At 35.0% G+C, this 17441-nt stretch overlaps 1 protein-coding gene and 1 long non-coding RNA gene across 2 annotated transcripts; one reads left to right on the forward strand and one right to left on the reverse strand.

The window, feature by feature from the left end:
- The first annotated feature begins 227 nt into the window (after window positions 1-227).
- LOC146730296 (large ribosomal subunit protein uL1m-like) lies at window positions 228-11660 on the forward strand. Its single transcript, XM_085493703.1, has 8 exons — window positions 228-340; window positions 2039-2203; window positions 6070-6217; window positions 7897-7977; window positions 8641-8824; window positions 9398-9495; window positions 10218-10299; window positions 10891-11660. Exons 1-8 carry the CDS (start codon window positions 228-230, stop codon window positions 11010-11012), a joined length of 993 nt encoding a protein of 330 aa, XP_085349829.1. The 3' UTR covers window positions 11013-11660.
- A 1466-nt stretch (window positions 11661-13126) lies between these two features.
- LOC146730297 (uncharacterized) lies at window positions 13127-14195 on the reverse strand. The gene is made up of 2 exons (XR_014927421.1): window positions 13783-14195; window positions 13127-13446 (listed from the first exon to the last, which is right to left on the reverse strand). It is a non-coding gene; the product is annotated as an uncharacterized LOC146730297 (long non-coding RNA).
- Window positions 14196-17441: the final 3246 nt, after the last annotated feature.

Genomic DNA, 17441 nt, shown 5'->3' on the forward strand with positions numbered 1-17441 from the left:
ATTTTGGTGTTTTTTATTAGTACACATATCATGATCGTTAAACCATAATCGTCAAACCACTAGGATGGACAAGTAAACTGTTTTCTTAATTTCAAACACGTTATATTAGATGAATAAATGTGTTTGAATACACATGCTACTTTTACAGTTCTGACAGGGGGAAAAAATGAACACATTCAGTTTTTACAAATGCTTTTGTTTTGATGAGTTTACAAGGGTTCACGATTATGACCACGAGAATTTTATTGATTTTTCTCTATGAAACTCACCAAAATTTGTCTCTTAAAGGGGACGTCAAGGCTAACAACATAATACTACCCGATAAAAGAGCTCGCCAAATGTAAGAACATGCAATTTACAGTTTTTTTATATCACTTTTCATTCTCTAGATATTCAACTTTTCATCAATTTATGTAGTCCACCATCTTGATTCTTCAACAAAGGATTAAGGGTAAAGTATGATATCATAGAGTCTGTTGTCAGAAATTGATTTGTACTTGTTTAATATGACAATCATCAGTGTTGTTCCCGAGTATTTGAGGAAAGTTTACTGCGCTTGCCCACAAAAATGCTTTGTTTCAACTTTTAAGAAACAACACAGTATTGATTGTGACAAAATCATTATGCAAATTGTAATATCAATATGCAAATTAAATTTGGCATTTAGGAGAATGCTGAATTCCTTGAATATACATAACTTGCTCAAGTTGGCTTAATGGTGTAAGGTAATGTGCGCTTATATTGGAGATGTGCTTCTAATGGAGCAAATACTGTATATCTCAGTAACATTAATTTTATTCATACAGATATATTACGTTATATCAATGCACTTTTCTGTGTGGATTTTCCCCACAAGTTAAATGATCTGTAACTTAATACAAAAGTGTCTAGTTTCCTTGCAATAAATTTGTTGCTGAGCCTGTGTGCCCTCTTTGCCAATATGATGTGTCACTGACGCACATAGTTTTTTTTTTGACGTGTCACTGACGCACACACTGTAGATCTTTGTTTTTGAGGCGTCACTGATAGAGTTTTAATGCAACATAAATAGTTATGCTTTTTTCCTTGCTCACAATCTTGAAAAACATCTTACTATAGTTTGCAATTTGGTGAAATGAAATTTACATTTTATAAACAGAATGATTATTTGGAAATCAGGTGACAATACATTTTAGTTTATGTCATCAGAAACTCCATACAACGACATGCAATTTTCATGGGACATGCTGATTTAGCACATTTTTTTTCTTTTCAAAATTAATACAAATGTTTGCGAGTTTGGGAACACATGAAATTTTGTAGCATTTCATAAGGGGTCTTTAAGTCGGCAAGTCAATTTACCTTAATTTTATCTGCAAAAATTCCCTCACATTATCAAATCACAAAATTGGATTAGGGAGCGTTGAAATCAAACTGTTTAATATGATTGTTTGACCACAGAATGTCAAATATTAAAGTAAGACCTACTCATAATTTGTTAAAAAAGTTGGTCATAAATTGCATAACTGTTCATTATTAAGTAAAATCATGAAGCTATTGTCCCATGGCACCATGAAATAATTTTCTTTTGTGTGTTACTTTTTGAAATTTTTTTATTTTTAGAACAATTCCATAGACCACAATGCTATTGCATTGTTTGATACTTTTCAAACCTTAGATTTTTTAGTTAATTCTGGACAACAAAACGTACCCTACCACAATATATTATATTTTCAGTCTATTTCACCAGCCTACAATTTGAGATATGGTATAATATCTCTGCTATAGGAACCTATGGTAAAAGCATACTGACAAAATTGGTTATTATCCACTAAAATACAACCACATCTTCTCAAAAATTTGGCTGGTGACCGCCAACTTATTTAAAGTCAATATCATTATATTGTTCCGGAGCACAATTTATTGCAGAATGAAAGAATTCTGCGTATTATGAGGTTATTATGAGGTATTTTCAAGGTATTACTTACTAACAAAGCATTGTGTTTACGAATTGTTAAACACATCACAATTCTTATTTTAAATTGTTGATTTCTTGCAGTAGATCAAGTTCAGATTCAAGTTCGTCATCATCAGATAGTGAGTCAAGTAGTGACTCGGATATCGACTCAGATACAGACAAATCAGCAGAAGATTTCTTAGCTAAAGCCAGGAAACCACCAGGTTATATGGCGTGGGAACCAGTAGATGATGTATACATGTTGAGGTAATTATTATTTATTTATTTATCGTATTGAAGATACATATTTATTATTACCCACTCATACTATGTTATGTATTTATGTTTAATACAGTTTTAAATGTGTCATCTTTTGTTACATAACCTTTAGTGGCAGACTAAGCAATGTAATCTTTCCCCTCACTACCAGCTGTATAGCAACCAGCTTGTTTATTGGTATAGACAATTTCAAGCCAATGCCAAGGCAGGAAAAGATTATCGGCGCCAATGCTTGATTGTTTTTAAGCTTAACGTGTGATTATCTTAGCTAGCGTGGCTAACACCTTGGCACTATATATTGTGGCATTACAGATTGAGGGTATTGGCTAGCATTTCCTGTCAAGGGGATCCTCGCCTTTACAGACATAGAAATGCGGTACAACAACTCCAGCATAAACATGTATTGAGAGGAATACTTAAGTTGTTCTACAGGAAATGCTACTCTTTGTACAACTGGATCTTTGACATGCACTGACAATAAGGAACAATACCTGTTCCTAATCAAAATGACTCAATTCTCCCGAAATGAATTTCGCAAGTCTAACAAGTGGGCAGAATGTACACGTTAACCATTGTACACATAAGGTTCTATTTATTTGAGCATCATTGTTAAGAGAACATTTTGCTCACATTTATGTATTTTTTAGCTCCACTGTCATATTAGATGACAAAGCAGAGCTGTTCATTGTCTATCATCATCTGTCAACAATTGCATTTTCGGCTTCTTCTTGAAAACTACCATCTGAATTGCTTTGATACTGTATGTAGGAATGCCAGGTGGACCTCTGTCAGATTTATAGATTTAGTGATGATATCTTCTATTATTGGCAAATATTTTTGTCATTTTTGATAAAAACAAATGCTATTTTTGACTTCTTGAAAACAACATGCTCAATTGCTTTGATACTTGGCATGTAGGTATCTCGGCTGACAAGTTTTTATGATGTTATTTTCAATTTTCTATTTTTGTTGACAAAAATGTTATTTTTAACTTTTTTTTTTGAGAACTAATTGCCTAATTTGTATAAATTAAACAATTTATAGGTGAAACTTGGTACATAGGTGCCTTTGGATAATCCACAGATCTGATTACTTTCTGGTTGAAATTAATGCATATTAATTCCTACTTTGTATAATTGGGTTCATGTGACCTCATTAATTTCATCAACAAGTGTTTCTGCAAATCAGTAACCGAATCTTGGTTGTACATCAACAGATTTCATTCACAATTGGTACATACATCAGAAATAATGGCATGTATGCCCTTTTGTTTTTCAGATTTTATTCAAAATGGCTGACTGGTGGCCATTTTGTTTTAATGAATGCTGTTCTAGAAACGTATATCTTGCGATTTATCATAGGACATGTGTATGCATGTAAGCCCTGTATGAACAAGTAAAGACTATGTCATGCCACAACTTGTTTTTCCGGTAGCTTATATTTTTAGTCCCCGTTCGGACGCAGTCCGAAAACGGGGACTTATGTTTTGCCCTGTGTGCGTCCGTGCGTCCGTGATCACCTGTATCTTGAACATGCATGGACCAATTAAGTTCAAACTTCACTCATACATCACACCTTATATGGGACATATGCACATGCATTTTTTTCATGATCCGATTAACGATAGCCGAATAGCGGCCATTTTAAGGCCGAAAATGCATCAAAATCGCACATTTTCACCATTCCGGACCCGGATCTCAGTTATGCATGGACGGATTTTGTTCAAATTTGGTACATACATTAAACATAATAGGACCTTGATGCACGTCATTTTTTTTTTTGGATCGGGTTCGAAATGGCCGACTGGCGGCCATTTTGTTTTAAAGAATTCAGTTCTGGATCCGTATCTGAGACATGCTTGGATTGATCGAGTTCAAACTTCACACACACAAGGTACATCATGTCACAAATATGTATGTGCATTTGTTTCATGATCTCATTAACGATAGCCAAATGGCGGTCGCTTTAAGGCCGAAAATGCATTGAAATCGCACATTTTCACCATTCCGGACCCGGATCTCAGTTGTGCATGGACGGATTTCATTCAAATTTGGTACATACATTAAACATAATAGGACCTTGATGCACGTCATTTTTTTTTCGGATCAAGTTCGAAATAGCCGACTGGCGGCCATTTTGTTTTAAAGAATTCAGTTCTGGATCCGTATCCGAGACATGTCTGGATTGATCAAGTTCAAACTTCACACACACAAGGTACATCATGTCACAAATATGTATGTGCATTTGTTTCATGATCTCATTAACGATAGCCAAATCGGGGCCGCTTTAAGGCCGATAATGCATTGAAATCGCACATTTTCACCATTCCGGACCCGTATCTCAGTTATGCATGGATGGATTTTGTTCAAATTTGGTACATACATTAAACATAATAGGACCTTGATGCACATCTTTTTTTTTTTTCGGATCAAATTCGAAATGGCCGACTGGCGGCCATTTTGTTAAAGAATTCAGTTCTGGATCCGTATCCAAGACATGTCTGGATTGATCAAGTTCAAACTTCACACACACATGGTACATCATGTCACAAATAGATATGTGCATTTGTTTCATGATCTGCTTAACAATAGCGGAATGATGGCCATTTTAAGGCCGAAAATGCATCAAAATCACATATTTTCACAATTCCAGAACCGGATCTCAGTCATGCATGGATGGATTTTGTTCAGATTTAGCACAATGTGTTGTACATATGCAGGTGCATTTCGGTCATGATCTGCTTTGAATGTATATGTCACTCAAATATGAACGGAACGGGGACGTGTCATTGACAATGACTTGTCTTAAATGAAATGTCACCAGTTTTTAAATTCAATGGTTTAAAACAGATTCCAATTAATTCTTGCTGCTATCAACATTCACAGTATAACACTAATGAGGACAAGTTTTATTAAAATCGAAATAAAGTGATCAAAAAAAAAGTTATCTTCTAGCAAATCTCCATTGCAATATTGGTTTTTGTTTTGACTTTGCCCTTTTCAATCCTAACAACCCAATGCTCCCTGATAACGCCCATTTTGAAATTGACATTGATGGATTTAGATTCAAGATGAATTACTTTAAATATGAAGTTTGTTATTTATTGGTTCCTGTCTATGTTCTAGCTTTTAAACACAGCGAAATACTGTTTACTCGCAAACATTCAATTGCATATCAAAATTGGGCAGTTACCGGTAAATGTAATGGACTTTTTGTATCCAATTGAATGTTGTTATTTTTAGTTGAAAACACCACCTGTACTGTTCCTAATAATAATACAATGTTGCAATTGATGGAGAGACAGCAGTTTTCCAGATATGTTTATTTTGGTGCCTTCTGTAAATGTTCACTGTCACAAAATTATCTTATGTTTGGTACACTGAGAGATTATTTTGTTTGTACAAATAAAATTAAAGGGACACACCCTTTTAACGTGTATTCAAGTTTTAAAAATTCTTGCCACATACATGTGCGAAAGACCATTTTCTCATATGAAATCGCTTCCACGTCCTCGTAGAAGAGTTTGTGACACAGCCCCAGACCTGTAATGACCATACTCAAGTACATGTATATAATAATGTTTTCTGTAAACTTTTAGATTTTCTATTGCTTTACACAGAGATTCATGCAAGTTGCTCTAAATATAATAATTCCAAAAGAATAAAATATTTTTTGAGATATAAAACTGCCTATATTGTGCAAAACTACCTATATGTCGCAAAAGTCAAACACAATGAACCAAATTCACAAAAATCAGGCTTCTCAAAAAATTGATATTGTTTACCATTCATCCTGTGGTTTTCATTTTACTCTTTAATTGATGATGGATATATCTGTCGATGATTGTTTTGTAGACATTATCCACCCAGAATTCTGACACTCGATGAAGCACTGGCGAGACTTCGAACTAAGAGTGAATGGGCATGGTGTCGGAAAAAGGGTAAATACAGTGACAGGATAGTTCAGCTGGCAGTGAAATTAGATATGGCATTAGATAAAAAGGTATCAATATTTTATCTCTATTGCTATTTTGGGGAAATGATTCATTTGATATGTTTGTTATTGGAGTGATAAACTGTCTCATATCTAGCTAAATTTCCATCTTTTAAGATCAACTACTGTTACATGTATATTAGAAGCACATCTCTGAAATAAAATCTTGTTATAAGAAAAAAAAGTTATTTATTTTAGCTGCAGTAAATCACAACTGTGTAAATCTGTCATCTTGGTTTTCTGCTGCTGTCAGAGCTATAATAAAACTCTTATTTCAAAATAATTCTTATTTTATGAATCGTGGGGGATTGAAAAATGTTCAAAAAAACAAAATGACATAACAAAGGCTCCAACATATTCGATACAGGTACTTTCAAAAGACACTAAAAACAATTAACAATCTATTCCTAGTACATACATGTATATGTAAATAACAGACATGTAACATTTTTATTTTATTTTAATAAATGCAATTTTTGATTGATTCGTACTTCTTATAGAGAAGATAAAGAACTTTATTCCATAAGACGTTGCTTATAAAAAAAAGAATGCATCATCATCCATCTCTTTCACTTATATAAATGGTGAAATATACATGTAAGACGGCATAAACAGACATTTTATCATTGCCTAGAAATTGTATGCAGTAAATATAGCAAATAATGTAAAAGGTTTAGTTATTCACTGGGTTTTAATTTGGCTGACTGGAAAATGCGCTAAATTAAAACCCAGTGAATATGTAAAATTTAGCTTAGAACACATTATCTAAATGATAAAACCGTGAATTTAAAACCCACTGAATATGCCTGAAATGGTAAATCAGTGAAATTTAAACCCAGTGAAAATTTGTCATTTTACAGTATGTTTGCAGTAACACAGAGCTTACTCTATTACTCTACTCTTAATCCATGTAAAACCAGAGGTACATTACTTGGGGTTTGCAACTACGGTGACATGATACCAAGATCCCGTTTCAATCTCACTCTCACATAAGCGTTCCAACTCATAAAAATGTGAATGCACATGCCCGAGGTAACTTGGATACTGGGATGTCCAGGTGGATCAAAATAGCTGCTCACAATATGACGGATTACGATAACTATATTTTCTGTACATTTTCGATGTATTACATTTTTCCATTATGAATGTGGTAATACATGTTTTATTGTTTTATTACAAACCGCCTATGTCATGTCAGAAGGTCGTAGCATCAGTCTCGCTATCTACGAGATGAGACTTGACTGGAATCTTGACATGATGTCACCATACAGTACTGTGGGCGTTGCAAACCCCTTGGAAGTAATGTACCTCTGATATCACTGAGACAAAATGACCTTTGTTACAATTACACTATTTTACTGAGAAATAGAAATCATGGTACAGCATTTGAAACACATTGAACAAACATGTTGAAATTTTTAATGCATAACTTTACTTTTCAGTAAATTAAGAAGTTTACTGCATGAAAAAAGTCCTTGAAAAAAAGCAATTACTTTTTGTTTCCATGTTCGAATATACTAACTTCTTTTTGAAGAATTAATCACATGATCTAATAACGACATTTGAATCAGACAACTTAACTTTTTACTATTTTTGTAAACCATCAAATAATTGTTCACTGAGGATCTCATGAAAGTTTACAGCATCATTTGGAGAATTTTATATATCTTTTTTTTTTTTAATTTCAGAAAAAAGTGGAGAATTTTAAAAGTATTGTTATGTTACCACACCATTTCCGAGAAGATAGAAAAGTGCTATGTTTTGCAAAGGTAATATTTGAATGAATCAGTTAATCATACTTTAGTTTAGTGTTTTTATTCAAGCTCAAGCAAAATCATTACAAACTAAGCTAAAAAAAATGCATTTTGGTTCTGTTCCTTTGTGGGTCAGGTTGCCACTGCAATAGAAGTTCAGCACTTATACGGTTCTACAATGACAGTACCAAAGACAAAACTTGTTATCAGCGTTTTCACCAGGATACAAACAGCATGGCAGTGCTTTGTTTTACCGCCACACTGGTCACACCCTGCCACGGTCATTATACTGACTACCACAGTGCCTTGGCTGGCTTTTTAAATCAAAATGATAATTTACTGAAAACTTGTGTGTAGTTGTAACACTATTAAAGCAATAACAGTTTTGTAAGGTAATATGTGCATTGTGTTAAGGAGGTGAATTAATGTCCATTTGGAATAATTATGCGAATATTATGCAAACACAAAACTCCCAAAAAGTCTTATCAGCAGAAATTAATTCCAGCTAAAATAAAATATTTTACAGTATACCACAAGATAGGGTACAAAAGCACTGCGTGTTTAAATAAGTGTTCGTAATCACAACTGGACACATGATGGTTCAGCCACAGTCTAGAACCCATTTCACTTCTATGCTTTCAATTATTGCCTCTGCATTAACAGTATTCCCTATTATAGGGGTCAGATGTAGACTTGGCTAAACAGTCTGGTGCTGAGATAGCTGGGGGAAGTGAACTGATTCCTGACATTTTAAGCCGCAAATTCAAACACATTGATCACTATGTTTCTGCACCTGATATCATGAGGGAAATAGTGCCATTGAAAGCAAAACTTAGAAAAAAATTTCCCAATACGAAACGAAGTAAGTATATTCAAGTGTTTGCAGATTTACCATGTGCACATTGGAAATGAGGTCACCCGTACCTGTATTTGCCAAGTGTTTGTAGATTTACCATGTGCACATTGGAAATAAGGTTAACCCGTACCTGTATTTGCTCTATTTAGACGTACACATTTATTGTAACCTGGATTACTGAAGTGGGAGAGTCATGCATGTGACAGATGGCTATAGCATGTTGTTGTTTACAAATAAGCTTCTACCCATGACTCTCTGCATTTTCAGTGTACATTTTGTACGTCACTTATGACTCAATTTCCCTGCATGCACAGGAAACTAACCCTCAGCTTCAAACCATAACTTATTTTGACACAAAGACAAACCTCTTTCATATCATCTGTCTGTGTACATCCCCACAAAGCATTCGCCATAATACTCCGAAATGGTGTTCGGATTTGAAAGATAAACAAAGGAAATCAAATCGTTACCCGTAAGGAACTGTGATTTGGACCATAGATACATTTATGTAAGCATGTACTACTAATAGTACAAATACAGCAGAGCTATCTGTTATCCTGTTCGTAATATATTTTTCAGAATCTGTTGGCAGAGATTTACCACCAATGATTGAATTGTACAGAAAAGGACAAGTTTATAAATGTCATAAGGAAGGTGTTAGTGTCAATGTAGGAAAGGTAAATTTGTATCCAATGTCTTTGCTGCTTTAGTATTTAAAGCATGGTAGTCGTTGCGCAGCGAGTGATCAAATTTCATGTAAATAAACAATGTATTTTACTTGCGTTGTATACGTCTCTATGAGTCCCATATCAAACAGGATGTGGTGTGAAGACTTTCCAGCACCAAACATTCAAATACACTTTGTTTATTTACATGTGCCTGATTCTGAATGAATATATGAAATTATAAGATATACTTATTCATAAGATTTGACACTGTCTAGAATTAACTATGACATCTTTAGAACAGTACATCAAGAATGCTGGTGGGTCCCACTTGAACAAAAAGCTGAATAAAGGGTACAGTGCATTGATCTGATTGGAAGTGTAAATATCTCCATTATTTTGAGAAATAGCCAATCGTAGGGGTTTATGCACGCTGCCACTTAATGATGACTTCCATTGGTAACATCTTTGTTTTTATATTGAAAACAATTACTGCAAATTACTAACTAGTTTTAATATGCAAGATTTCTATTTGCTTGATGTGCTGCATTATACCTAGCATACATGTATGTGTTTAATTTGATACCGGTGTACATGATATAAAAATAACAAGCGGGTGTGTGAGATGCAAGTAATTGACAGCAACTGATAAACAATAAAAAAAAACATGTTGGTAATATGCTAACAACATAAATTATGCATTACACCTATAATGTTAGAATCTTTCTTTTCAGTTAAGCCAATCAAATGAACAAATAGCAGAGAACATAGAAACGATGATTCAAGCAATTTGTTCTCAGAAACCACTGAGATACGGTGAGTTGGGAATTTTCATAATCCACAAAAGACTATATTACCTTACTGGCCGAATATTGACGTTTGTGCCCTATTGCTGGAGAACGTTTGCCTGAGAATAAATGTTTTCATTGTGTGAGATCACAAACCCCCAACTTTGGGCTGTAATCATACATGCATTTCACTCTCCAAAATAATCATATCACTAGTTATCAAAACCTTGCCAAACTTTTGTGAGTATCGCCATTGGGAATCGGGGTACTCTGCGTAGCAGTGGCTGCATAAGTGGAGACTATCAATACACACTCCACTGGACTTCAAAATACCCTAGATGTTCAAATATGAGCATAAGTGGTAATGTAATAAATAAAATGACAACTCAACCCACATTTTCACCCGCTGCTAGGGGAATCATACTGTTGTACAACTTTTTGGAATGTAGCTGGGTGTGTGAGAAAATCATAATCTGACAACTATGGATCAAATTGTGCCCTCTACTGTGGAAAGGAAGAATGTGTTTCTCGCTTCTTTTTTTTCCATTTTATATACAGCATAAAATACTGTTAAATTGTGATATTCATAGACATCATCTCATTTAATATTTACTTGTAGGTCCATTTATAACCAAAGCCGTAGTGACTGCATTTCTTCTTGACTCACATCGAATCAAATATGAACACTGGCTGCCAACTGAAGAGGATAATTATGAAGATGAGGTTGAGGTGAAGATATAACGTTCTGAAACAATTGTGCTTTATGTCGACTTTGATGGCTGTCAATGGCTCTCCCTGTGCCAATCTTACTGACTGTCAGTGGACACTCTGTGTCAACTTTGCTGTCTATAGCATTCCTTGTGCCAACTCTGCTATCTATGGCTTTCCTTGTGTCAACCTTGCTGAAGTTCAGTGGCGCCCTCTGTGTCAACCTTGCTGACAGTCAGTGGCGCCCTCTGTGTCAACCTTGCTGCCAGTCAGTGGCGCCCTCTGTGTCATCCTTGCTGACAGTCAATGGCGCCCTCTGTTTCAACATAGATGTGTCTGTGGTGTTCCCTGAGCCAACCTTGCTGACAGTCAGTGGCGCCCTCTGTGTCAACCTTGCTGAAGTTCAGTGGCGCTCTCTGTGTCAACATAGATGTGTCTGTGGTGTTCCCTGAGCCAACCTTGCTGACTCATTGGCTTACATAAGTGCATAGATGTACTACTAATGAAGAAAATATGGTTTCAAGGTTTTACACAATATCATAATTTTGTTCCCGGTGTTAGCATGTACCCGTAAAATCGGTATTAGAAGCCGCATCCCTAATAGAAGCCGCACCCATTCTTTTTGAACAATTGAAAACCAAAAATTCACCATTTTTCATATGTGTAGATGCTCTAATAAAAGCCGCATCCCTTTCGTTGCATTGTGCCATTTTAATAGAAGTCGCAGTTTCTAATACAGATTTTACAGTAATATAGTTTATTTCTTTGTCTAGTAATTACACAATCTTACTAGGTTACAATTTCACATAAGACACCTAAGTTATTTATGTAAATGATATCTGTATACATTTCTTACTTTGTAGTAGATGTACTTCAAGGTTGTACATGAATTGGTACTTTGTCTTCTAAACTGAGATACATTTCAATAGTAGTCATATGCTATTTGATTCAGCTTGTATATTGCCTTTGTATTTTTTTTAGTAATGGAGAAAAAATAAATCTGATTTCTAAAATGTGTACTTGCATTTATTTATTGCCTACATGTCGCATTGAAATATGTATTACAAATCTATGCATATTAATTCCTAACATGCATAAATTCAACAATTTTCAACTCTTACACTTGTATACAATCAAATTCATATATTTTGTCATAATGTAACTATGTTTTCTGTTATTATTTTGACTTCAATTTTTATCTCAACCACGGCTGACATATTTTTTTTAGCTCTGCTGTCGACTTTGTCGAGCGGAGCTTATCATATGAGTGATTGTCCATCGGCATCCGTGTCAATGTTTTTCTTTTTCAACTTCTTCTTGAAAATTACAAGCCTGAATGCTTTAATACTTGATGTATATGTACCTTGGGTAGACCTCTCTTAGATTTGTTCATTGCATGATATCTTCAATTCTCTAATTTTGATGAATATCTTTGACATTTTTGGTAAAAAGTGATTTTTTCAACTTCATGTTAAAAAACGCAAGTCTGATCGATTGCTTTGATATTACATATATAGGTACTACAGGTAGACCTCAGATTTGTTCATTTCGTGATAATATCGCTAATTCTCTAATTTTGATGAATAGCAGCGGAGCTATCTCAGCCGAGAGGCTGCTTGTTTTATTGTATGTGGTGAATGTTATTTGGATGCACATCACTGTATTATGCATTTCTATAGGCTCTGTGCGAGCTGCTTGAAGAGCCGCTGAAAACATCACAAACTCACTTTTGAGGCTATCCTGAACCACCAAATTTATACATGTTGCACATGTCGTTCAGAAGTGTCTCAACTAAGTAGTTGTCTGGGAGTTTTTGACCATTATTTGGATGATTGTCAGGCAGTGAAAATGCTTGGATGTTCTCTCTCAGGAAAAGATTACCTCAGTTTTTCATTGCTTTATTAGTCCCCGTTCGGACGAAGTCCGAAAACGGGGACTTGTAATTCGGTCTCTGTCCGTCCGTCCGTCAGTTCGTCCGTCTGGAGTCATATCTCAGAATCCCTTGGGCCGATTCCATTCATTCTTTGAATGTGCCTAGTACTTTCAGTGTTCTCCCCAGAAAAATGTATCAGAGTGGCGGCTAATTTGCATATAATTTACATATCATTAGCATTTGTCTGAAGATAAAGAAAACAATAATGACAGGCTTGCATGGATGAAAATGTGTCTTTATTTTTTAACAAATTTATGTAAAAGATTAAATGAATCTGCTGCTGTGTGATTTCTATGTAATGTTGATTCTTCGGACTTTCATGGAAGCCCAGTGATCTGCAGCTTTTGAGAACGCCGTGATTTTCTTTGCTTCCCACTTCTATTAAATGACATGGCCTTCTTGTGCATCTCCGAGTGTGCGTGTTTATCGATAGCATATATTTCGTAATAGTTATACATGGCATAGAATTCCATACCAAAGAACTATTTCTGGATGTTTTTAAGTTGAATTTTCCACATATGTGTCACAGCATTCCTAAAAGATACGAAATAGGAGCGAATCAATACTTGTATTTAAAAAATATCGTCACGATCGTCACGATCAACACGAAAATAAACAAATTGCCGCCATTTTGAAAAGTCGCTAAACTTAAAAATTGCCACGATAAACTTTACCCAACTATTTCAAAACACAATACTAGTATTAGTTACTTTGATAAATCGTAGCCAACAATTTTTGAACTTCCAGAAAGAAGGTCGTTTCCAAAAAAATGTTTCGACGATCGGCAAAAAATGAAGCCATACAAAAATTTACTAAACTAGGTCAAAACTCGCTTCCAAGTAAAACGCTACAAATAAATACTTTTTCTACCTTTGCCATCGGATGTTTCTCTCAGCCACGTATATTTTGTTGTCCATTGTGCATCAAATCTAGAGTTTATTTTTTTGCACTTTTCGTTGTAACATCATCTTGGACACGTTTAGTACCACTGCCGACAGGGGTACCGGTGACCGCGTTGCTGGTGGGTTTATCGCTCGCAACCAGGGGCCCAGCAGGGCGTTCTACGCGGAACCACAACGTAATATTTCTGCTGTTTGACATCGTTGCTTCTTCCAGCCAAATATGTTACTGAGAAAATACTCGCTATTACCCCAATTAAATAGGGCGAAAGTGTTTATTGTCGAAGTACGAAGCTGTATTAGTCCATTGTCTTTGCGTAATCACTGACATGTTTCCATTCACACCTGATTTGGCTCACAGTACCGGACGCTGATGACGCTGACTAACAGATTCGCACGTGTATTAACAAGCTAAAAGAAAGAGTAACAGGAAATGCCACAGAGTAGCGGGCAATCTCTCAGAGTAGCGGCATAAATAATGGAGTAGCGGCCCCGCTACGCTAAAACGCTTTGGGGAGAACACTGACTTTATGTGGGACATGTGCACATGCAGTGGTTTAGCGATTCGATTCAAAATGGCCGACTGGCAGCCATCTTGTTTTTTGAAAATGTCGTATTTTGGACATGCTTTGTCAGTTTTCATTCAAATTTAGTACATAGATCATACATGTTAGGATACATGTCCCTGACCGTTCGTGAGTTCCTGAGTATGTCCGTCCGTGCGTCAGTCTGTCCAGAGTCATATTTCAGAATCCTGTGGACTGATTCCGTTCATTCTTTGCATGTGTCTAGTACCTTATGTGGGACATATGGACATGCAATGGTTTAGCGATTCGATTCAAAATGGCCGACTGGCAGCCATCTTGTTTTTTGAAAATGTTGTATTTTGGACATGCTTTGTCAGTTGTCATTCAAACTTGGTACATAGATCATACATGTTAGGATACATGTCCATGACGATTTATTTCGCAATTGGATCAAAGATGGTCGACTGGCAGGCATCTTGTTTTTGTTTTTTTATGCGGTATCTTGGACGTGCTCTGTCAGTTTTCATTCAAATTTGGCACATACATGTACTTTATACATGTTAGGATGCATGTCCATGACAATTTGTTTCAAAATCTGGTCGAGGATGGCCGATTTACAGACATCTGATTTTTTGGTCTTACAACTATATTTCCACAATTTATGTACCATTTTCATTCGTATTTGGCACATACATCATACATATCAGTGTATTTCATAATCAGATCAAAGATGGTCGAATAACGGCTGTTTTTATTTTTGGCCATATTACTACTACACGGAACACGTGTTTTGATGTGAATAAACAATCTGTTGTATATGCCATTTGGAACTCAAGTTTCAAGGACACGCCTGCGACAACCCCTTCGCTTTAATATGACAAGCACAAAGAACTTTCAACAAGCAGCCTGTCGGCTGAGATAGCTCCGCTGTTAGCAATGCACATGGCAATTAAAGAACAGAAGATATCATTAGAAAATGAACAAATCTGAGAGAGGTCCACATGTAGTACCTATATGTATAATATATCAAAGCAATTGGACTTGCGGTTTTCAACAAGAAGTCGAAAGTATCACTTTTTACCAAAAATTACAAAAATATTCATCAAAATTAGAGAATTAAAGATATCATCATGAAATGAACAAATCTGAGAGAGGTCCACATGTAGTACCTATATATGTAATATCAAAGCAATTGGACTTGCGGTTTTCAACAAGAAGTCGAAAATATCACTTTTTACCAAAAATTACAAAAATATTCACCGAAATTAGAGAATTAAAGATATCATTACAAAATGAACAAATCTGAGAGAGGTCCACATGTAGTACCTATATATGTAATATCAAAGCAATTGGACTTGCGGTTTTCAACAAGAAGTCGAAAATATCACTTTTTACCAAAAATTACAAAAATATTCACCAAAATTAGAGAATTGAAGATATCATTACAAAATGAACAAATCTGAGAGAGGTCGACATGTAGTACCTATATATGTAATATCAAAGCAATTGGACTTGCGGTTTTCAACAAGAAGTCGAAAATATCACTTTTTACCAAAAATTACAAAAATATTCACCAAAATTAGAGAATTGAAGATATCATTACAAAATGAACAAATCTGAGAGAGGTCGACATGTAGTACCTATATATGTAATATCAAAGCAATTGGACTTGTGGTTTTCAACAAGAAGTCGAAAATATCACTTTTTACCAAAAATGACAAAAATATTCACCAAAATTAGAGAATTAAAGATATAATTACAAAATGAACAAATCTGAGAGAGGTCGACATGTAGTACCTATATATGTAATATCAAATCAATTGCACTTGCGGTTTTCAACAAGAAGTCGAAAATATCACTTTTTACTAAAAATGACAAAAATATTCACCAAAATTAGAGAATTGAAGATATCATGAAATGAACAAATCTGAGAGAGGTCTACCCAAGGTACATATACACCAAGTATCAAAGCATTCAGGCTTGTAGTTTTCAAGAAGAAGTCGAAAAAGTAAAACATTGACACGGACGACGACGACGGACGACGACGACGACGAACAATCACTCATATGATAAGCTCCGCTCGACAAAGTCGACAGCGGAGCTAAAAATTTAATGGGGACTGTGTCATTTTCAATGACTTGTCAATTTCTCCAATATTCTCAGTACACACTAGTTCCTCCTAAGCAGATTGGTTATTTGTTTATTCCAATCATAGTTCACAAGTACAAGCCTTGTTGGCTTTTGACTTGGTACATGTACATTTTGAGGAGCAAAAAAGAAAAATATTCCCAAGGGTGAGAATACTAACCACTGAGTGAAGTGAATGCAATTTGGCACACAGATACATTGTAACTCAAGACCTGATTAGATATTGAAACAAATCCATGGTTTTTAATTAGTCAATTTGCATAAGAAATTGCCAGTTTTAGTACATTATGTGCATATGTGCTACAGTTTGACATTGAATTTTTGTTCACAATTGGTGTTAATGTAAATAAAAATCTGGTATCAGTTTATGCATATCAACTACATAATTTACACACGTCACCTAGTTGCTTTGAGTCTGTAAGGTCTTGGTTGCATTCACGTAATGGAATCAGTGATATCATCCATATTTGCATAATTTCATCCAGGACAGGTCACAAATCAGCAATTGCGCTATTAAATTAATAGTATGTAGATGTATATTTTATTTGGCAGAATAGATACAAAACAAAAAGAAAACTGCTAAAGCATTTTATTTTTTACATATTGCACATTACTTATCAATGTAATTGTTTATTTTTAAAATCTTGACTGAATGGTAAGAACAATAATTATTTAGCTCATATTATTATACAAGTGGTCCACAGTAAAAAAAAAACACAGATCCCTCAATTATTTTGGTTCTGTGAATGGTGATTTATCTTGGAAATAAAAAAGCATCAAATAAATAAATGAAAAAAAATATAAAGTAAAAATACTGGTACATTGGAAAACTGTGCCAGTGCGCCCTTCTTGTACAATTAAATACATTAATCTCTCTCTCTCTCTCAATTTTCAATCTGTTTATTCGCCACATTTGATATATCATGTTTGTTTCATTAACCGGTCACTGGTAGCC

Source organism: Saccoglossus kowalevskii, chromosome 19, assembly GCF_978046115.1.
Source record: "Saccoglossus kowalevskii chromosome 19, keSacKowa6.1, whole genome shotgun sequence".
Taxonomy (NCBI): Eukaryota; Metazoa; Hemichordata; class Enteropneusta; family Harrimaniidae; genus Saccoglossus; species Saccoglossus kowalevskii.